We start from the raw sequence: 24,771 nt of genomic DNA, 5'->3' as shown, positions 1-24,771 counted from the left end.
AAAGTAGTCTTAAAGGAGTAATTTGACATATTGAAAATTTATTTGGTTCATTACCCATTGCGCATTCAGTGCATCTCAAGGAAACATATGAAAATCTCCAAGTTCTGCTAAAATGTGTGAACTATGAAAAATATTCTTGGACAATTTGCGGTGATTTAATAGTTGGTATGCTACTTGGTCTACAATCTGGCTACACAAAAATGCTGTGTTTTATGTGTGAATGGGATAGCAGAGCCACAGACAAACACTGGAAGCAGACAGACTGGCCCAAAAGAAAAAAACCTGCTACCAGGTTCACAGAACATAATAAATCTACCACTTGTTCAACAAAGCAAGGTACTATTACTTCCTCCTACATTAAACTTGGATTAATTAAGCAGTTCACTGAAGCACTTCCAAAAGAAAGTGACTGCTTCCAGTATTTGGTAACAAAATTTCCAAAAATATCTTATGCGAAACTGGAGGAAGGGGTCTTTGTGGGACCGCAGATCAGAAAATTAATCAAGGACAGTATGTTTGAAAATACAATGAATCCTGTAGAAAAAAAGGCTTGGGTTTCTTTTAAAGAAGTTGTGGCCAACGTTTTAGGTAACAAAAAACATCCAGAGTACAAAAGAATGGTTAAAGAAATTAAAGAGGATTTCATGAAATTAGGATGTAACATGAGTGTGAAACTTATTTTTTACATTCACATATTTATTTTTTCCCTGTGAATCTCGGCAATGTCAGTGAAGAACAAGGAGAATGTTTTCACCAGGACATAAAGGACATGGAAAAGAGATACCACAACCAGGGAAGATGGGTTGTAAAGATGATGGAGGACCACTGCTTCGTGCTTAAAAGATATGGCACTGCTGAAGGAAGACAATCGTGGAAGAGAAGTTTCAACCCATGCCAGACAGATCTTGTTGTGAAATCAGCGAAGATGATGAATTAAATTGTCATATACCATTGTGTTTTCATAACAGTCATAGACTTTTAAAGTGAGTATAATATATTATGCCATTGTCCTCTGTAATGCAAGTGCATTGCAATTTAATACTGGGTTATGAAATACACGACTTTTAAATGAAACTCGAATAAATTGTTCACTATCCAAAAATTTCATTTACTCAAGGGGTTTTATTTACCCCTGATCTGAACAATCGTTTTGGGATGCTAAATAGCATATAACTTCTTTAATACTTCATTTATAAATAAAATTTTTAGCAAATAATTTAGATAATAATGTAAATGAATTATTAAAAGTGAAACCATCCAAAAATATTACATTACAAGAGAGAAAATTGTTGAAAACCAACTTAATTTTAATTTTTCAGCAATTTTCTCTTTTGCAACGTAACATTTTTTATTTAATGTTTTCAGTTTTAATAATTCATTTACATTATTATCTCAATTATATGCCACAATTGTCATTATAAACAAAGTATTAAAGCAGTTATGTGCAATTTAGCATTCGAAAATGCTTGTTCAGGCCAGGGGTGTCTTACTGCCCCTTAAAAAAAATTCAAAATTGAATTGTATAAAAACTTTACGTGATACAGGAATAGTAAAATCATGTTTGAAATCAGCATAAAATATACTTCTAAAATCACCTTGCAGTCTCAAAACATCATTCCAACAATTTTAAAATGTTGCATAGTGTTTTTTATAAATTTGTTTGTAATTCTCTTTAAAACTGCATTACAATATTGCAGAAAAATGACTAATCTGGCACACCCGTGGGCCCAAATGGGCTGGATTATTATGCTCTCACTGTATTTTTTATTTGTGTTCTTTACATCAAAATAGTACGTATGTATGATTTAGTTTGTTTTGAGATAAATGTTTGATGTTTTTTATTGCATCTTATCACTACTTGAAATGTAGAAAACATTGTTTTGCAGGTTATCATTTGCAGCATCTCAGTGGCTAAAACTAGTTGCAAGTGCTGAAAGTCTGTTTGCTGAACTGGCCACCAGTGCAACTCTGCCTGCAGAGCTGAAAGACCAGATTCATCGCTGGCTATGTTTGAAACAAGAGTGTGAAGAGTGCATAGAAAGTGATCATGGCTTAAGTGACTGCATTAATGAAGGCAGATCATTGTACAGAATAGGTAAACACTTTTACAAGACATTATTTGTTTTATTCTTTCAGAAGATTTTTTAAATTGGAAAATTTGGCTTGCAAACATATTTAGGTATTTACTTGTAAATGCCTCTTTATGATCAGTCATCCTTGTAGGTGTGTTAAAAGTATTATAGTATGGGAATTTTAATTTGATTTTTTGATCCCATATGTCAATATTAAAGATTTTTAATGATCCCTACCAAAACATAAATGATTAACATTGTATTCGCTTCAGTAAATATCACATTTTATTTCGTACAAAATCTCTAAATTTAATACTTGAAATTGTGATTCAGTTAAATTAATAAATAACGGAATGTTCACTATCTTTTTTTGATAATGGTCTTTACTCTTTTAGTTTGTTATGCTGTAAAACATTCAATAGGATACCTTCCGAACGTACCTCACTATAACGTATTTTTAATTTTGATGTATTTTGCGTAAATCATGTCGAAAATCAAATATTTACAATGCAAATTTGTTTGTAAGTATCTTAATGTTCACTATAACATATCAATTTCACTAGCAGCATGGCATTACTACTCCAAAATTTACTTAAACTGATAAATAAATATCCAGCTAAATGATGAATATTATATGTCACACAAAAAGCAACCATTTACACCACTGCAACCTAACTTATAACCTTAAAAAAACATTTAAACAAACGTTGGCACGCTCTACCATAGATTAATGTACACAATATGCAACATGTACAACTCAACAGCATTGGATCCATCGAAACACTGAAGTTCAAGAGAAAGTGTCACTCTAATGTATTGTTTGAAGTCAATGTCGTAATTTTTATTGTTTTGGATTTATTTTCACGTTACCTACATGTTTTTGATGCCTAATTGTATTAGTGCTACAAAAATAAATGATCTTGGAGATAAAAATAAACTAAAGCAATTCATGCTTAAAGAAAATGAAATGCTCACAGAACTGGACAAAGGAAAAAAGCAGGTTGAAGTTGCGAAGTTATATGGCATGGCAGTGATGACAGTGAGTACAATTGTTAAAGACTCCACAAAAATGAAAAAAATATTGCTTGAAGAATCTTTGTTTAACCATGGTGTATCATGGATAGTTGTGTGTGGGGAGGATAAAGATGTAAACACAGTGGTGGCAAACCAGTGGAAGGAAGAAAAGCTGGAGAGTATTTTTATGCATTACTCATTAGAAAATAATTTCAGTGCTGATGAGACTGCCTTTTTTTTTACAAGATTCTGCTTAACAGGACAACGGTGTATAAAGGTGAGAAATCCACATGAAGGAAAAAAGCAAAGGAAAGATGGTCTGTGTTTTTTTGTTGCAATGCCACTGGAAGAAAAAAATTGTGGTCATTAATATTTGGAAAACACATGAATCCCAGGTGCTTCAAGGGAGTTTCTTGTCTTCCTGCAGATTATGCTAGTGACACCCACACATGGATTAAGAGAGAACTGTTCTCCAACAGGCTGGTGAAAATTGATAAGGAGATGCAAAAAGAAGGAAGAAAAAGTTTTCTGTTAATGGACAACTGCACAGTATACAGTTTTGATGTTAGACTGGAAAAATATCAAAATTATGTTTTTTCCACCATACTGCACTTCTCAGTGGCAGCCTTATTTGGAATGCCGATGCAAATTTCAAACATGCTTCGTTGACAGTTTTCTCATCAACATTAGGTTGAAAGTTCCCACCATCATCAATGTTTGTCAGGCTATTGAGATGATCACTGGTGACTGATGGAATTTTCAAAAAGAAACAATTGCCAACTGCTGGAGAAAGTCTGGCACTGTAAACTGTAATGCTGATGAGCTCACTGCAAGTACATCAAACCAGGATGCAAGCCATACTGCAGCACAAACATGTGAAAGCAATGACATTGACCCAGAAGTATTGCAAGTACTTTTAGCCTCCATGCAGTAGATGCAGTTTCATTCACAGACTATGTATGCTTTTGTTGATAATGAAATAGAAACAACACCAGTTTTGACTGACTGTGATATCATTAGTGAAGTTATACAATCACAGTCATCAAAAGCTGACTGTGTTGAACCACCTGTGACAGCAACGAATGTTATTCAGAGTTTAGAAATAGGAAAAAAAATCATCTCTAATTCTGAAAAGGTTCCAGAAGAGGTCAGGAAATCTTTGTATGGCATATAACATTGGGTTCAACAGAGTATCATACATCCTTAAAAACTACTGTAGTAACAGATTTGTTAAAAAATTTATAAACTTCAGTTATGCAGAAACACCAATATTTAAACTGGTCAGATTTTCACTAAATGTTAATGATGTATCTTATAATAATGATGTTTTTAATTGGTTTAATGATTCTTCTCTTTGAAATGAACAATATGTATGAATTTTTCAGTACTAAGTACTTTTAATACTAAGTACAAAAACTTGAGGTCCTTGTAAGTACTTAGTAATGATATTCTACTAGTTCACATGATAGTTGTTTTAAGCCATGAAAAATTAATTTTATAAGTGCATGGTGTATAAATGTTATTTACATGTTGAAATGAACTAAAGATATGTGATCAACTGATGAAAAATTTGTGAGATGTTTACTTGTGCAAATTGAGACAGACAGTATGCTAACAATCAATGGTCTAAGTCAGCTGCAGTCGACCCATGGCCCACTAAGACTTAGGCAGTCACCGACCACACTAACAGGAAATTACTACTTGACTGCTATGTAAATGAAAGTAAGGGCCACCCTTGGTCTAAGTAATTATTGAAGGAGGTACATACCCTTTAAGCATGTGGTTTGAAAATTATTTTATTTTAATACTAATTAATAACATATGTCTTCGTACACACATATTCAGAGTATTGCTAACAGCTGACCATTGAAAGAAAATATGTGGTTAATTCAAAACATTATACTAAATAAATAGACACAATATATTTTTATGTCCATAAAGGATTTATTTGATAACAAAATTGTTTAAGAATAATATTTTTGTTTTAAGTGGTTATGCCTAGGCCTTTTTAATTTTTGTTATAGATTAAGTATCTGATTTTAAAACTTCTGTTTTGGAGTGTTCGAGGATATATTTTACCATGATGAACTCACACATACCTCCTTTTCATGAGGTTGACAATTTAAAAAAATGGTTAAACATGCATATATTTTATTTTACGAAGTGTGTGCCAAAATTTAACCCTAACACATTCATTTACTATGGTTAAAGCTATGCCTCGAATAATTAAATAATTTCACTTTATTACAAACACCTCCCATTATTTAAGGATATTTGATACAATCACATCTTTATGTGAAATGTAGAATACAGATATCAAATTTTTTATCCATTGTATAAGTTGATTCTTGGTTTGCTCAGTATTACTTAAACAAAATCCCCAAATTTTTTACCCCTCTCCTCTTTTTCCACACGGATGCCAATGTAATAATTCAGAACAAAGTAAATATGGCAATAGCCACTAACCAAACAAAAACCAAACTCATGCTGTTTTTTTTTTCTTTTTACTGCAGATGTGAACTCTAAAACAATTATAATAATCATATATTTATATTAAGTTTAAATTTATCTGGTCAATACTGATTTAATGAATTCCACAAGTTTGTTAGTTTTTAAGTAATATTAACCATTGTTACAAGTTAAGAGGTGGTATTTAAAAAAAAAAAAACATTAGATAAGAGAAAGTATCTGAAGGTATGTTTTTTTATCATTTCCAGTATCTTAAATTAAGTTTGAATTAATCAGAAGATATATTTTAATGTTTAAATCATGTTTACGATATTCCACCTTTTAGAAAATAGAACTTCAAAATGTAAATTAAAGTTGGTAAATTTTGCATTTTTATAAATAATGCCACATAACTTAAATCCAGCTTGATTAGCTTCAAAATTAAAACTCTTATAAAAGTATTGACCATCTTTTCACCCTCTTTGAATTTAGAAAAATTGTTAAGGTTAAAACATGTTAAATCATAATTTTGTACGTTATTCTTGCTCAGTTTCTAACCTTCATCTTAATTTGCTTGAAAATATGATTTATTACTATAAAAACTAACGTGCCCCAGTTTCACTGCCTTTAGGGTCGAATATCGTGTAATAGTAAAGTACTCTACGTAAATAATTATTTACGTTATTTATGCTAAGTTTCTTACATCCAACTTTATTTGCTATAAGGATAAGAATTTTTTATGATAAAACAAAACTTACTCCCTTTTTTACACCATTAAAATATGAAAGAAAAACTCAAAAAAATACAAGTTGTAAACCTATATGCTTGTTCATTCTTGATTTCTAGCCCTCAAATCTAGTAGATTTTGAAATATGAATTTTTTTTGTTTAAACAAAACTTAACCTCTTTACACTCCTTAGGGATGAAATCTTGCAAATAATTAAAGTAATAACTTTTAGTTTATTATTTTTACCATTACTTGAAAGTTTCGTAGATACAATATTTTAAAATAAAATAACACTTGAACCCATTTTCAACCCCATTAAAAGACAAATTTTTAATAAATGCAAAAAATAAGCTATACTTAACTATATGCAAAAAAAATTTTTGTTTCTTTTATCTAGTTCTAATTGAATTGGAAGTGTTTGTTTTATTGTTTTAAATACACGCCTACATTTTACCAATGTTAGGGTTTGAATTTTACAAAATGGTAAAATTGTGGTTGTTAGTTTTTGTATGTTAATTATTGGTACCCAATATCTTTTCTTATGCTTGATTAGTTTCAGAGACATAATTAATTATATTTTAACCATATTTACCTCTTTTTCACCCCCTTATGAGTGGAATTCTGTAATTATATATAGCCTAGTTTTTAAGTTAGTCAATAACCTTTCTAATACAAAATATTCATCAAAATCTGTTAAGTAGTTTTCAATTGATGCTCTAACAAACAGACAAAAAAACTACATTATTTAGTTTTCAATAATGTAAAAAGCCATTTACAATAGGTTTTACATTATTTCATCCATTGTACTGACTTTTTGACTCAAACAGTTTTAATATTAATATAGATATCAGAAACATCTTGAGACTAAAAGCAATTCCTTGTGTTGTCTAATGTTTTTTTGAGTGAGGATTATAAATTTAAGGAATTTTTTGGTGATATTAGTTACATGCCCATATGTACTTAATGTTTTTAGTTGTTTGTTGGCAAGTTAAAGTAATTACAGTCTTGAACAATACATTTATTTCCATCTGCAATACTTGATATTGTTTTTAAACTTATTATATCTTTGTACTTTTAGTAATAAAAAAAATTATTTATAATTATACATTAAAATTTTTATAAACAATTGTGATAAATTCCAATAAAATACTTAAACATACATTATAATGTGACTTGAAGAATCACAGGGGTCAATTAAAAACTGTTTATTTATGTTTTAAACCATTGTGTCTGCAGATATATTTCATGTATTTATATTTAAGAAATTTGAAACAGTACTGCTCTATGAACTACATTACTCTATGATACTAGAGAGGCCACATCACAACAAAAGCCCGCATTCTTTAGGCAGCATTTATTTGATGTTATTTTAACATAAACTTTTATTTTGATTGTTTTACTGTTTCCAACTATTTTTGTTTTAAAATTAGGATGTATTTATTGTATCTTTGTGTTAATTCACGTCTGGAGTTAAGTATGTCTGTTTTATTGCATCTGTTGGCTTGGGCCACAGCCGGCCAATAAGGATATTTTATTTAATTTATGGCACACATTTAAATTATTCAAAATAAGAACTTCCTTTTGGAAATAGACAACATTCTACACAGACACTAAATTGTGCTGCAAGATTTTTACTATATGTAATCTAGTTTCTGGTTAGAAAAAATATAAAATATTGCTCTTTTTGAATTTTTATATACCTAGTACTATTGATAAGGCTAGGGTAACTCTAGAAAGAGTTACAAAGTAGGAGTGCTCGACCTACGAGATGCAGTAAGTCTTAAAATCTTCTGGCAACATAGCTTGCAAATTACTGTGTTTTGAAGGATTTATCAATATCCTAAAGTAAATTTGAGTGTGTAACACACGTTATTACATTTTGTACTGGAGATAAGTTCCAATCCTTATTAATTTGGCAGTAATCTGACTTTTCCATGAGAACATATTAAATGGCCTATTAGATATATTTATAAAGTTGATTCTATTAATTCTCCCCAGTTGTCCAGGGAATATGAGGATTGTGCCACCCTGAGACTACTAGTCTGGCAATTGCAAGTAAAGTTCAAATACTTGTATCAAAACTGCATATTGGTAGAGACAGTGATCATGTTCAGAACAGACAAATTTATAGTATCTATAATTTTTAAGTCGGTGAAAATTGTGGTAACTTTACACAGGACTTTTGGTGTATTTAAATGTGCACAACATAACTTTCCAGTCAGTTAACCAGCTAATTCCATTACAGTCATGCTAAGCTTTGCTTTATTAAATGCATTTATTAACTGTATGATCTGAAGTTCAAGGATATAAGTGTCTGTGCATTTTGTGTGTGTAAGGGTGACGTTACACCCAATACCAAGTTTTCTGTCCACATTACCAGATATAAAGTTTAGTATTTAAAATATTGTAATTTGTTAACCTTATTCGCAGAGCAACTCTGACCCTCATTATTTTGTTGTTTTGTTTTCTACACATTTTACATTCCTTCAGTGTATGCTTGTAAGCCACTGTAGTTCACTGACTCCTAATTTGTTTGTCACACCTGATTATCACTACACATACAACTGTGGTGAAAAGGTAGTAACTAAAATAGGCACCCAACTACATAATGAAATCATTATTATTACTATCTTTGTTTTGACAATCCCAACAAGGGTAAACAAGCTGAGCTGATCGCACATCAATAATAATAAAACTAATATAATGGGTACATTAAAAAATAACACTAAACAAAAAAATGTAAATAATATTATGTTCCACAAAGTTTACACATTATACTGAGATAAACAACAATTTTCTTGTCTGTTAAGTCCAGCTGTACCAACTGCCATTCAGATTTGACAGTAGCTGGTGAAAAGCTGAGGACTTCTTGCTAGCTGGCATAGATAGGCCAGAAATTCATGTTGATTCTGCTGCAGTATCTAAAGGATCAGAAATTTATATCAATACTTGATACTATTTATTAGGGGTAGTATCAATGGGTATCAAGATATCAAAGCATTGAAATTCCCATCTCTGAAACAATTTTTTTTTATATATATTTTGATTGCAGATAGTCCCTTAAAATATATGGTTGTGGGTAATTCTACTTATTTGGTGTCTTGTAGTGGAACCCTAAATTAATTTTTAAATAAATGTTTTTACCAAATTGAGTTTGTATGTTCATTTCAGATGAGTTAACTGAACCCGAAGAAAGGAATAGTACTGTTGCTGAGGTACCGCAGAGCGCAAGCAGTGATGGTGGTTCGTCAGGCATGGAATGTGATTCTCTGCCTGATAGCAACATTGGGTGTCCTGATTTCTCAGAGAAGTTGGATGGCTACATTAAATTTTTTAAAGAACAAATTGACAGAATTGTGGAAATGACTGAAGAAAAATTTGATGTAGAAAGTTGTAGTGCACAAGATTCTGACTTCAATGGGGAGAGTTTTCAGGAAAATTCTGAACTGGATTCACAATGCAAAGAAGGTATTCTTATAGCTTTTTGATGTTCGCTATAAGCAGTTTAATAATGATAAGTTATTTTGTGTATCAAAATGACATTTTTATCTTTAAGTGACTTAATGATATAGAAGAAAAGCATAACAGCTTGTGTGTCATGAAAATTTAATGTAAGGTTTTTTTTTTGTTGTGTATTGTTTAGTTAGCTCATTACTTTACAAATAAAACAAGGGGGAGTGTGCCAATTGGCAGCTGGCAAAGAAGTAAAATACACATGGCTCTATAAGTTTACAGAAGACATCTTGTTTGGCAGATGAACATTTACTTTCATGGAAATAATGCCTATCTAAATTTGTACTCTGCCTGTAGTAAAATATTAAATTGGACTGGATATCTGACGCCAAACAAATGTACAGAGAATTTTTTGAAACTCTGCCCTGTTCAGGTGTGTACATCTTGGAGTATGTTCTTTTTGTATAGCTATTTGGTCCAATGTTTATTCCAGAGGATATTAATACATTACTTACCAAATCAGTTCTCGAAAAAATGGCTCTCGTGTACCAGCGTTTCCAGAGAATTTTTTCTATATGTGCAGTGGATTCAAAATTTAATCATTGTGAAGTATTTTTTTTTATAAGAAAGTTCTATGTTTCTATCAGTAAAAAGTATGAGCATAAGATATTAGTATTTACAAAATAATTCAAACATAATTTGAAAAGATACAAAAAAGTTTTTGAAAACACAACAATGGGCTCATAAAATTATGTACAAGAAATACAAAAATTAAAGTTATCATTAACTTCTGTTAGAAATAACAGTTATAGTTTATAGAACAATTGTATGCCTTCAAGTTCACAATTTTATCAGAAATTGCACAAAAATATCTGAATAAATAATTATAAAGCAAAAATACTTGAATTAAACAAATTCATTACTAATTTTTTTTGTAAAAAACTATGGTATCTTGTAAAACAAGCATTTGGGCATAACGGAATGTTGCAGGATGAACATGTGAAACTGGTACACTTTGGTTGACAGCCCTTGACAGAGCACACGTGGCACTGCCTCAGAGTATTTATTCTCTTCCCGACCTGAGTAATCTTTACAAGGGGTGCTTTTTGATGCCATTAAAGAATCTTGATGCAGTATCCTGCACTGGTGGCTTGGCAACAGGTTAAGCACTAGAACAGTCACCTGGCTCATCACCTGATTCATCTAGCAACTGATGACTTTTTTTTCTACAGGAGTTGTAGTCATGATGTCATTGCATTCTGAGATAAAAGTCTACAAACTTGGTACACCTTATGCAAGTGTGGTTTGTCACCACTACGAATGTATTATATGCCCTCCATCAGTAAAAAATGGACACTTCTTTTTTTGCCCACTTGATTACGTTTCGAGCCATGGGATAATATTTCACCATTATAATATTTCACCATTTGTTCAAGATGATCATGTATGTGTTGTAACTTACTACAATCTCTGTTTTCCTACACTGAACATCACTAGAAGAGCCAGCCTTCTGTTTCCTCAGTTTATCAACAATAGCAGCTGTTTGCATGGTTGTGATAAGCTTCACAACTCGCTTCTCCTTCCAAAGTACTAGTTAGACATTACCATCTCGACGGGACACAACCTCTCCTTTTTTCAAATTGTTGGCAGTAGCAACAAGGTCTTTGGAAGCACCACGGTTCTGATGAAGAATTCCACGTAATTGCATGTAACTCAGTACACATGATAGAAGTGAAACATATTTGGCAACTCAAAGCTCTTTGGCCAAGTACCTATACAAAATTTCTTTGAAATCCTTGCAGCCATTTGAGACTGATTGAGGGGAAAACAGTCAAACTAACATATTTTAGTTAATTCCTTTAGGATTAAGATTATAAAATAGTATTCTTCCTATGTTCTATTCCACGATGTAATTAGAATATATGGAGTTATTTGAGCCAGATTGAGGGACAAACATATGTTCACATTTATAATATTAGTAGGATTGTAAAGTTTCAATAACAAACACATTCAACTACATACTTACTTAATTTTAATATTTTATGTTAAAATACATTGGGATTTGTTACACAGGACACTTGCCCTGGGAACAATGTTCCTCAAATACTTATACATATTTTGAAAATCAAATATATTGTGGTAATTTTACGGCTTTGCATCACAACCACAACCAATTATTTTTGTTATTTTAATATTTTAATTTAAAATGCAACTTAATATGCAATAATAAATGATGGCCAATTTTGCTGTTAAGAAACAAACCTGTTAAACACAGGTAAAGCTGAGGCCACTTTAATGCACATTTTTTGCATCATACATATAGCAGGAAACACTGTTGATCACTGGTGATGTAAGAGTTCTTTTATGCACTGGCACATGTTATACTGTGATGTTCACTAAAACCTGTTGCATTGTCCTAGACCGAGGCAACAGATGCTTAGTTAAAATTTTGCTTTTTGGTGTAGATACGGCTACTATTGGAACCAGTAAATGAGTGATATACAGTAGAATCACTTTATAAAGTACATCAATAAAGCCTCAACTTTTATTCTTAGTAATGAAAGTGTTTTATTCTGAAAGTCTATATATTTACCTTTAAAACGTAGTATTTTTGAATTTTTAAAAATAAAGTAGTAGGGGATCAAATGTTACATTAGCTTGGAAGCAAATATTTATAAATAACAATAATTTAAAAAAAATTACTAAACTTAATACAGTAGCCTAAATTCTAGGCCCACATATACAAAATTTACATCTGTCGAACACAAAATGACAAATGGGTTAAACTATTTTGCAGATATGTATATTTATTGGGCTAGAATTCCCTTATCTCCTAGGCGAAGTCTCTTGTGACCAGCAGTTAAATAACTTTTTCACTATCTTTTATTATTGTTGACAGTGTAGTGGGCACCAAACCAAACGACCGTACCACATCTGCATTTTTCCTGCCTTTGTCAAGTTGTTTTAAAATTTCTATATTTTCCTTCAAAGTGAATTGCTTGCGTTTCTTTTTATCTTTTTGGCCATCCATCCTGATTAAAATATTCAATCAACAATATTGTTTGCCTTGCGCCACGTCAAACGTAAACAAACCTTGCATCCATAAATAACCATAGCGCTGCACTAGTAGCGCGCGTCGCGAGCATGGCTGTGCCAGGCGACATTCCGACCTTCATGGCAACACAATTAAAGCGTGTCGTCCATGTTGTGGCACCAAACAGCTCAAAACTTAACCTGCATAAATTAACATTATTGGATTTTCTTTTTCATATATATAAGTTAAAATATAATTTTTATTTAACGTTTGTATCTGCGTTAATTAAAACTTTTAAAACGTGCTCTACAAATAACCAAAAGATGGCGCAGCTAAAAACAATTGTCTTGAAGAGGGGCGAGACAGCAATCAATTGTTTAGATCGTCTCGTGCACTAAAGTGTGTGATCCATGGAGGAGGAAGAACGGTGCATTATACTGTAATATGATTCTATGAATCGTTGAGACAGTGTTTGCTTACGTTTTATACTTGTTAACGATTCTTGAAAATGATAAAAATTAATCATAATATACATTTATATTAAAGAACCCCTGCACAAACACAGTAAAAATTATGTAAAATTTTCCTGATAACTGGAAAAGAATGGTCGTTGTATTGAAAGGTAGGATACGTTTTTAATGTTAAATTGAAATATTTTTTCATTGTTTAGATTGGTGTTTTGAGCGGGAATTTAAAATCATACGTTTGAACTGAAAGATACATTATTCTGAAGTACATTATAACGGAATTTCACTATATTTCATTGGTTCCCCATCATACTTCAGCTTTCCATACAGCGTTATAAATAGTCCATCTACATGTCATATCCTTTTTTTTTCCAACACAAACTAAAGCATGTAGAGATCATTTTTCCCCAGAGTACATAGCCGTGTAAGGTTTTGTTTCCAGCTGGCTGGAGTCCACAAAGTAAAGCATGTAGGTATCCAGGTTCTCCTGGTTTATATCATATGAGGTGTTGTTTGCAGCTGGCCGGAGATCACATAGTAAATCATGTAGTGATCCAGTTTCTTCTGGTTTGTAGCTGTGTGAGGTGTTGTTTGCAGCTGGCTGGAGTCCACAAAGTAAAGCATGTAGGTATCCAGGTTCTCCTGGTTTATATCATATGAGGTGTTGTTTACAGCTGGCCGGAGATCACATAGTAAATCATGTAGTGATCCAGTTTCTTCGGGTTTGTAGCTGTGTGAGGTGTTGTTTGAAGCTGGCTTTAGGTCACAATTTATTGGTGGCATTTAAAAGGGTAAAGGGCAAGCAACAGTCAGCAGAATAACATGTACATGAAGGGAGCCCAAATAAGTTTATTGTCTTGGATTTATTTCTGTAGTCAGAATATTTTAACTCTTTAAAAATGTATCAATATTGGGCAGACTGAAGAGCTTCTGTAATAAAGTACTTCAATTTCATTGATACAAATTTCACTTTTTTTTTACAAAATGATTTCTGATGGCATTTTTATCATTTGTAATGACTGATAAGTGGCATTTAATTTGCTGCAATATTTCTAAGTACAGTAATTACATAAAACATTTGATTAACCTAAGTTTTAGGAAGTTTCATTTGAACCAGTCTTTACACTTTGGATGTTGCTTCTGTTATGATTTTTGTAATACTCTTGTCTAATTTTTCTTCACAGCAGGACATTAATGAATGCCAAAAGCTATGTTCCATTATGTTTGGGATTTAGTTTTTCATATTTTATTTTGGTGTTTTGCAAGCTTTTGGCTGTAACACCTTGATTATTACTTGTTTGTGACAGTGTAAATTGGGAACTGAATGGAGGATTATTGTTTTTATATATTCGACCAATGCAGAGAATTATTAAAAATAATTAATTTTACATATAAAAGAAAAAAATTATTTTCACAGTGTGGATAAAAAAAACAACATAGTATTGAGTTTATGTTGGTTTTCATTAGTTGATCTGTTAGATTTTTTTGGAATCTTAATGGTTGGTAGTCTGCTTATCTTTGAGAGTGATGATACACTGTAAGTGTTATGAACTCATATGACTGAAAATTAATAGGCAGTGCCGATGAAGTCCACTTACGTGTGTCATTTTCTCTTCTGGACTGCTTATCATCATTATACTTATATATGTATGTCTTTTTTGTAAATAACATTATTGAAGGCAACACCAATGAAGTGAAGGCATAATTTTTCTAAGTCACATATGCATTTTAATTGCCATACATTGTACTAGCAGGGACTAATATTCTGTAGGCCCTTACTTTTCTAGTCATCCTTTTGTTTACCACCAATAAGTAATTTTAGGAATAATTCAGCTGATATGAGTAAAGTTATGTAGATATTTCCTTAAATGTTTGTATGTATATATATATATATATATATATTTATTACCTACTAAAAACATTTTTACGTGGTACATTGTTTTTCAATAAGAGTATAGTGTATCTAGGTTTCTTGTATGTGATATTATTAATCTTAGTTTTATTTATCTGTTTCGGTGTATAAGATGTTGTTCACATGGTTAAGTTTGTGAAAAAGTTCCTGCCTTTTTTTCACACAATTCGAAGACAAAATAAATAAAATTCATATTTTGCAATTCAAATAGTTTGAAGTTGATTGAATTTAAAAAATACATTACAGCTATACATAATTAATTCTGTGACAAAAATGCCTCATGTTTTCAGTTATATACCAAAATGTGCCAATTGGAACACAGTCAGATTGTGATCTGTGTCCAATGTTATGAAACATAGCTAAGGTTAAATAAGAAACTCAGACAAATACCAGCTATAGATAGCTACTATGCATGCAGCCACAGAAATAGCTTTGTTAGGGTGAGTAATTAATTAGTAGCCTTGTGTCCTGCAACTTTGTAGATCTATTTTCACTTGAAAATGCACTGAAATCTGACAAAGACTTTTAAATAAAATTGAACTTGATAAATATCAAATCATACAACTTTTATATTTATTTGTGTAGTTTTCATTGGTGTAAAATGAAATTAGGTTGGTTTTAGGTTGATAAAAAACAAGATGGCATTTGAAATTATGCACTGAATTGTCTTAGGCCTGCATTAATACTACAGAAGTTTGGGGTTAACATGTTTTGAAGGTTCTTATTTTTTGGGTTTTCATCTTATTTTGTATTTGTTTCATTACTTTTGCATGTTTTTTTGTTGTATTTCATTTATTTATTTTATAGGAGACTCAGAGCTGCAAGAATCTGACTCCTGCCAAGAGATTACACCAAAACATTTATCTGCACGAAGGAATAGTATATGTCAGATGGCCAGCTCTCCAAATATATTGATATCAGAATTACAGTTGGACAAAGTTAGTGTAAGTATAGGCAATGAAAACACGTTGCATTAAGTTATTTTCCAGTGAAAATAATTTTCTTCTGGCTGCACAGTGTAGAATTTTAGTTCTGATATCCTAAATCATGGCAGTGTGTTGTGTTACAGATACGTAGACTGGCTGGCACAATCAGGTAAGGAAATCTTAAGGTTTGGCTCAACCCACCATATTGAATTTTTGGTTTTTTGCTAACTGCAGATATTTTGGTAAAGAAAATGGAAGAAAATGATGGTAGAACCAATTTTGTAAGTGTTGCTTAGCTATAGGAACTCGGAAAATGAACTTACAGTGACTGATCACTATGTCAAACAGGCAAAAATTTAAATGTGAATATTTTCTTCACTTTTTAAAAATATTAGATAACCAGTAGCATATATCTGTGACATATTTGCTACTGAACACAAAAAGCAATTCTTATATATTGAAACATCCAAATAAATTATCATTGATAAAAAATAATGGCTCAAAAATGCAATAACACAACATGGTGGGTGAATCTGAGCCGTAAGCAAAAACTTTGCTGTTTAATCTGATGGAGTATAACTTTCCTTTCCCTCAAGTCATGTCTTTCTTGCACAGTCCTGACTTGAGGCAAAGGAAAATGCTACTCCATTTGATCAACCTCAAGGGCCTCTCATACCTCGCACATGTGGTGTGCAGAGCTTCACTACTTGCTTTGAAAACTGCTTAAGATATTTCAGTGGTTTCTGTTTAAGAAAAGCATTTAAAAATACTCTGAGGGCAGATGATTAGTTTTTTTTCTGTATTTAATTTTAAAAATGTATTTTTATAATAGTGAAAATGGTTTGAATGCATCTTTTCAGAATAATTTTTAGGCATGAAGCACCCAGTACAGATTCTTGAAAGCAATCAAGGGACTTGCATTAAACATTTATCTTCATTGGTTACTGCTTAAATCTCATAGTTGCTTTATGCATGACGAGAAGACTGTGCCCCAGTCTACAGCCATGCGCTTAGAGATGATACCGCACTTGGAGCACTAGCGAGCATCGCACTTACATGCCACTTCACTAACACAATTACACCTCTGACTAGGTGGGCCCCTTAATAGTTGTAGCTTAAAATTTTCCTTTCATGACTGTGCAAGTTGCTTTAGTATCGGTAGTACCTAGTAGTATTTTTAAAAGATTTTTGTGTCATGTATAGTATTAGACTATAAAGTTTCACAAACATTAGTGATGTAATAAAAATATTTGTGTCACTTCCTCTGTGACTCACATTTCGGTTTGTTGCAAAAGCTTTCTGTTTTTGAATAACAGATCCAGTCCCAGGCCTGGATGGGCTGAGATTTCTTGCGAAGATATTCTCATGTGATTTTTCGAGGGTGTGGAGTTTTCTGTTGGTAATGGCTCTTTGATTTTGTTTGTCACCTTTTGGCAGCACCTCCATTTTTTCACACTCTAACTTTGTCCGACAATATAACAGGTCTGTTTCTTTATAATATTATACTATAATTTTTTGTGTGCTTATTAAGTAGCTTGCATAAAAATGTAATGCCTAAAAATATGAATGTATATTAGTTTACAAATGTTATGCAAACATAGAAAATTCTGGTTTCATTTTGAACCTAAAGTAATATTAATTGGTTAACTCATTCAAGTATTTTACTGTAGTAAATTTTTTTTTAAATTATTGATACTGTTACGATTTTTAAAATAATCATCGTGGGAAGAACTGGGTTCGTATAGGGATAGCCCAATTATTTATTTATTTTGCACAGTTTTATTGACTGCTAATATTTACAACACTAATAAATAATCGTACTTAAAATGCCTACTAATCAATTACTCGCACTCAGCATCTCAAGTCCTTACGCACCGCACACCTCGCTGGGCCGCACCCCTCGCGCAACTTTTGTCGCAGCACTCCTCGTGGACCTCCATTGCCGAACTCTTGTCGCACTTCGTCACCGCCATCGCACTACCCTTCGCCGAGGATCCGCTCGATACTTCGCTCGGGACTTTTGCCGCACCCGCAGCACTCTCGCCACCCAAAAACTCTCCTCGTCGAGGAGCTTACTCCAACTCGCCGAGCCACCCACTGTCACGGAGGCCGGTGTCCAGGTTTATATAGGCCCTGGCGCCCTTCTAGAAGTGACGAGTGCGGCTGGGGCCAGTCGCGTCATCCTGTGCATACTCGATGCCCCAAGTGTCGAGAAGGGCATTGTTAGCTCACGTGACGGCCCAGGATGACGAGTCACGTCATCCCGCACCGATCCACGCCTGACGCGTCGAGAAGGGTATCGGCAGCTCGCGTGATGGCCTGCGGATTTCCCAAAGGCTGTCCGGCGCTGAGGCAGGGCGCTGCATGGGGAACATTTAGGAGGAGGAGGGTAGCGACAACCCTTGTAATTCGGCCAGGAATGCATGACCTGGTTCATGTCAGTGGATGGCGCGTGACGTCAGTGACCTTGCGGGGCCGCCAGCCAGCTCCGAACCTGGCATCGCTGTCTTCTCTCTCGCGTTCGTAACAATACATTCATCAAACATAACTTTATAGTAAAACATAACAATAGTGAATCTTTGTTTATAAATATCAGTAGAATTAATAAATCCTATAGAGTTTATATAATACTTTTGTGTATGATGCATTTGCCATTATTTATCACTTTAAATATTATATTTCCAAGGCAATATTTTTTACAACAGAAGTAGTTTCAAGATGAATTGTTTTAATGCAAGCATTTTTTTTTGCACTTTTTGAGCTACATAGCAGCTGGTTCAGCACTATCTGATTTCATTGGCTAAGGGTTCCAGTAATGTCAGCTATCGTTTAGATAATGCTGACTAGTGCCAAGAGCACTGGCATTCATAGGTGACACTCTGTACGAGGCTAGAATGATTTCTGAGAACACTGAACTTAACTAGATGTGAGGGTGTTGTTTTAGCATCAATAAAATCAGATATTTGATCACAATTCAATTAACGTGTTTCCTAAAATATTTTTTATGGCTGTTAAAAGTGGATAGCATTAAAAATGGTCATATATTAAGACATTATTAACTATTATGCTTATTACTACATTAGTGCTTATTACTAATTGAAAATGTTAAGACAAAATTATCTTTCTTTTTGAATAAATAAATAAATTAGGGTTTCCTCCTTCCGTAACCTTCAACATAGGTCATTAATAATTGGTGTAAATCTATAGGTGAGTGCATGTAGGGTAGATAAATTAAAGAAGAAACTAATTTGTAGCAAGATGGATATGGTGTTTGTGAAAAAGATTAAAACTAACTTATTGTTTCTTCCAGTGGAGTGAGGCCAGCCTAGTAGGGGTGCACCCAGCTTGGAATTTTGGGAGGGGTGATTTGGTGGAGGGGGGATGGAGTGGAAACAGATGACTGGGGTATTTTGGGTGGTAGGTATGAAATACCTCCAAGTTATATGGGGAGTCAGAAATTTCAAAACTAATAAATAGCTCCTTAGGTTATTTCAACAAAATTATGTCGTCTTGGAAAGTAATTTTTTTTAGTTACATTGTTAATTGGGGGGGGGGGGGGGGGGAGCAGTTGCTCCCATCGCCCCTCCTGTAAGACTGTCACTGCAGTCTAGAATTAAAGTTAGCATTTATTTGGATAAATACTGTGCATACTTTTTACTAAAAAATAATAGCATAACAATTAAAGCAGTAAAACCACAGTGCATTGGAATGCATTACAACAAAGCAGTCATATCTGAGAATTGCCCATTGTTGTTGCAAATCTTCACTTTTTCTGCAGACAACATATGGGTTCAGCAGTTTTATATAACTGTCCCAAAATGAATACTGAGAAGTTATGTCTGTCCCTTGTGTCCACACATGTGAAAAACTCCTGATTCCTCACTGTGGTCACGTAACACTCCAAAGTAAACATAGAATATTTATGTGCAGAAAACAATGCGCACATACCCGCATTCATTGGTTCTGAATCTTTTGTGGCCAAGACGATGACATCTTTAATCACAATATAGAATGAGAGCAGACACTCTTAAAGGTACTGTATGTGTTTAGTTAACTACCATAAGTGCACTGACAGTGCTGTAGCAGCAGAATATCACCTATGATAGAACACACATTATTTAATAACTACAGTAGAACCCCTGTCATACACTTTTCAACGGAGGGCACAAAAATGGTGTATGATGCGGGAAAGTGTATGAAAAGGGAATGGCAAAAATAATTTTTTTTTCAATCTAGCATACAAGCACAATGTCAGATTAAACTTAAATACATAATGTGTAAATAATTGCATTATATGAAAGATATGAATTCATAATTATATATACATATAATAAAACCACCAGAAATGTAAAATACAGACCATAATCAAGTAAAGCTGACATGAGAAACAGTGGCCTTACAAAATGTTATGAAGTCCTTTCTTGGAGGGCAGGAAAAGTCACCAAGCCTAAATTATAAATTAAAAAAATTAGGCTATTGTAAAAAGAAAATCAGAAATTTATGCTTGTTTGTTTCTTTTTACAAACAACTTTATGCAACAGAACAATTTTCAATAATATTTTTAACTTGAGAAACGTAAAATACAAAACACTCCGATCGTAAGAAAACAATAACAAACGGGTATATTCAGTTCAAAGATTAATGAATGCACAAAATATGAAATCCATGCCTTGGTAAAGCGCGTGCACCATTTTCATAATCATTGCTAGTTTGCGCCACTAGTCTCGCTTGGTGCTGGCCATAGATGCTACTAGCGAAGTGCACAGTCTTCCTGATACTATCAATATCTATGGTGGGATAAAGTTATTTTCTTACGTTTGCAAATGTAAACAATGAACGTTTTTCAAAATAAAAGCATTAAAACGTAGTTTATCAGGAGGAATATAACAAAAAAATTTGTGAATTTTGGGCTTTTACGCTTCGTAAAAACGTATGAAACGGGAAATTAATGATTTTATAAGTGTATGTTCCGGGAAAGTAAACCATTGTAAACATAGTACTTTCGGCGGGACCAAAATTAATCGGTGTATGACACGGGAAAATGTATGAAACGGGAACGTATCATCGAGGTTCTACTGTACTTGCCACAACTGAACTCTTGCTTCTTTTATGTTTGTTTGATAGTTAGTTTTTCTTGAAAATCTGTGCTATTTTATGGTCAGCGTTTATTGAAAGTCTATGAGGAAACACAGAAAATGAGACAGTTTTTCAACAAGCTCAAAATAGCCATACAAATTTCTAGCAATATTTTACCATGTATGGAACATATCATTGTTTCAAATGCAGTGTAATAGTAGGGACAGTTTTCATGTTTCAATGATTTTTCAATTTTTTTATTGTAGGTTGTTAAGAAAAATGAGGAGAAGGAAGATGGCATTGCAAAGGATCGCTTTGACGAAGGTGCATTCAAGTCTGAAGTACCAGTATCACAGTTGACTGACTTACCAAATTTATTGAAGCAGTTGAAGCTCTTAACATCAAATAGTTGTGGTAAACAAACAAAGTACCAGCAGGTGATCATTGAATTAGAAGAATCTCTAAAAGGTATTGAAGAGATGAAGGCATGCATTTCAACGAAGGTATGGAATCTATTCACATATGGTTTTGTGTAGAAATATTGTAACATGTACACCAACAGTTATGAAACTTTAGTAGTATGCGAAAAATACAATTAAATACAATACATACACACAATACAAATAAACAGGCAACAAATAAATGTAAACACTCATAAAAATGACAGGCAATAAAAATTATAAACATAAACAAAGATCAACATACAAGTCAAAATAGAGTATAAAACAACAACACATACCAAACAATGATCAATTATTAATTAGAAAATAAATTGTAAATGTATGTGAAATTTTTCAAATTGAAATAGTAAATTAGTCTAACAATAAATAAATAAATCTAACAATAAATGAATTTTTAATTATTTGTGATTTTTTTTAATAAATAAAATCTAACATCATAATAATATAAATGAAAAAAAAATTGTTTAAATTTATGTTTAACTGTTTCATATTGAATGTACTATCTAAAAAATTAACGTAATTATTAAGGTTACTAAAGTTTGAAATTAATTTGAAAAGCAAGTCATTGTTGCCTGTACTTTAACAGTGAATGCTTTTAGCTTGCATGAAAGATTTTAAATAATTCTCTCATTAATTGGTATTAACTATAACTTTTATCATCACTACCATTAATTGATTGGCTTCTGGCAGGAAAATAGGGAAAACCTGGGTGGAACCACCAATGCCATCTAGTGGCAAGGGCTAGGAACTAACCCCCCCTTCCTACTTGTGCCCTTCCGGGCAAGTTTAACTATGCCTTGTCCCCGTTGTTCTCGGGCCGGTCTTCACTATACTTTGTCTGTACACGAGTTGATCTAAGTTTTGTTTGAACGGTCAATTACTTTGGGATGTAGTTCTCAAACGAACCGGAGAGTACTCTGAGAATTTGCTACTTTTTAAATATGTAGTGTAGTGCATCTCTTTTTTGATCCTTGGATTATCTTTCACCAAAATTGGAATCTCTGCCATCGTCATGGTGTGCCGACTGACCTACCCACAGTATTGATAAGTGGAAGCTATTATTTGTAAATTTCATTTCGAACAAATTTTCTGTTCGCCTCACGAATTGCCTGCATACAGTTTTTTTGTTTTTAATTCATCTTGATTTATTGTGCAGTGGGTGCCAGCCTCTCCCCATCGACTTTCGGATCCATCTGTATAGCTTCTATCTTCCGGTTTTGGCATCCGCTGTCTGATCGTGTTTCGATGGGCGGCTCGCCCCAAATTTTGCTTGCGCGTCCATCTCACGTCGGCTCCTGGCCTGCAGTATTTACAACCACAGATAAGGAGAGACATCTTTTTTATTATGATAAATCATCTAAAAGACAGATAAATCTAAATGGCTTTATTAGATGTAAGAGTTTACAAGTCTAAAATGTATTTGTTCTGCAAGTATAAAATAATATATGTTTATTTAAATCTATTAAAGAAGTGAAGTGCATAAAGTTTTGATCGAAAGTAAATGTACAATAATCCAAGAAATAATAATTTGTTTGTTTGTTTGTTTATTTTTGAAATATTGAAATTATTGTAATGATTTAGAAAAGAATAAACTAAACTATCTTCCAGGGTATATCTATTTTAATTGAAGTTCCCTCCAAATCTAGTAATTCCCTAATAATAGTAAGACTGTTCACCGAAGGCATTTCAGCCCTTGCAATAAGTAATGTTGAAAGAACAGGTATTAAAATCTTTCATAATTATTGACCTCCCTCCACCCTCTGTGGCCTATGAATTTTATATTTAAGAAGTTAATCTTTTTATTTCAGCATGCAAACACTTTCTTAAAACTATAATATAAGAATACAAAATATTGTACATGTTGTTTAACTAAATTACAGGACGTATGAAGTCTTAAATAGCCACATTAGATATAACTAAGGCTGTTGTGTATTCACAAACACAACTAAGATGTCCCACATTATCTGACAAAATAAATGCATTTCATCCTGAATATATTTTTTATACATAATAATATAGATTATGCTTATTTATAGTGGTAAATATGTCCTTGTGCATTGTAACTTAATCATTTGTTGACATTACCAGTAAGTCTGTCATCTTTTTTGTTGGAGTTAAGGTTCACAATGTGCCTTTTTTCAAATTCTGAAGTCCAGTAAGTTTTAAAAACCTATCTGTTAATGATTTATTTTTAGTAAAGTTTTATTTAGCTTAGTTCTTAGTTAATAATATGCCCAAACTTACCAACATTGATTTTCATTTCACTAGATGGCTTATAGCAGATGTTTGATACCGAGTCTTCCGTTAAGAATAAGAAAAGAAGAAAATAAATTTTAAACCATTCATTCTTATTATTTAATGTTATACTTATAACTCAAAATTTAACATGATCTCTACAGCAAGGCAGTTGTTGGTTCAAAACAGTGAATTCACCCATTACATATTAACTGTAATGTAAAAATTGAAATTACATATAAAATTCTAAAACTACTTTTATCAATTGAATTAAAATTTAATATTTTTAAGTTTTGATTTTGTGATTGTATAGCTGTGATGTGTGTTGTTCATTATTTTGTATAAACATTTTTTTTTTTTCACTTATTCACTTTATACAATATACATTTTTAACAGCAAAAGAAGTTTGTAAAGAACATACACACATATGTTAAATTTAGTTAAAGAGTCATGATTATATTTTTATTAACACATTTTTAAATTTATTTTTAGGAGCAGCTTATACAAAACTTAATTAAAAATGAGCTGAGGCTGTCTCTTAAGGAACGTTTAAAAAAAAATTGCAATAAACTTCGTTCAGAAAATCTGACAATAGAGTCTCATGCAACGTGTGCTGATAATTCTTTATGCTGTGTTAGAGCTCATAATAAAAGCAAAGAAAACATAGAAAAATATGACAAAGAGCCCACAAAATTGTTACAGTGTTGTGAAATATCCTTAAAAGAAACCAAAGAATTGGAAGGGACTGCAGTTGATGCTACAAAAACGTAAGTCTTGTTTCTGTAATTTATTGTGTGTTATATTTGTCTTTATGATTTTGAGTTTATTAAAAAAAAATTTTTTTATCATGAGACATAGTTAAGAGTTTAAGCCATTAAAATTTTTACACATAATGTCAGATTTAGCACTTTGTCATCCTTTGCATTCAATAATTTGGTGTACACCT

General features: G+C 32.5%; 1 protein-coding gene across 2 annotated transcripts in view; it reads left to right on the top strand.

Annotated features, from left to right (window-relative positions):
* LOC134529388 (kinesin-like protein costa) overlaps positions 1–24,771 on the top strand; it is a 215,075-nt gene that overhangs the window by 87,420 nt on the left and 102,884 nt on the right. For both annotated transcript variants that reach the window (XM_063363403.1, XM_063363404.1), the window contains 5 exons: positions 1,887–2,095; positions 9,433–9,729; positions 15,935–16,071; positions 21,396–21,632; positions 24,318–24,592. In XM_063363403.1, coding sequence (XP_063219473.1) covers positions 1,887–2,095; positions 9,433–9,729; positions 15,935–16,071; positions 21,396–21,632; positions 24,318–24,592 — 1,155 coding nt within the window. The remainder of the gene's footprint in view (positions 1–1,886; positions 2,096–9,432; positions 9,730–15,934; positions 16,072–21,395; positions 21,633–24,317; positions 24,593–24,771) is intronic.

The sequence above is a fragment of the Bacillus rossius genome, chromosome 2 (genome assembly GCF_032445375.1).
Source record: "Bacillus rossius redtenbacheri isolate Brsri chromosome 2, Brsri_v3, whole genome shotgun sequence".
Taxonomy (NCBI): domain Eukaryota; kingdom Metazoa; phylum Arthropoda; class Insecta; order Phasmatodea; family Bacillidae; genus Bacillus; species Bacillus rossius.
The sequence above is the reverse complement of the archived record's forward strand: the minus strand, read 5'-3'. Positions and strand labels throughout refer to the sequence as shown.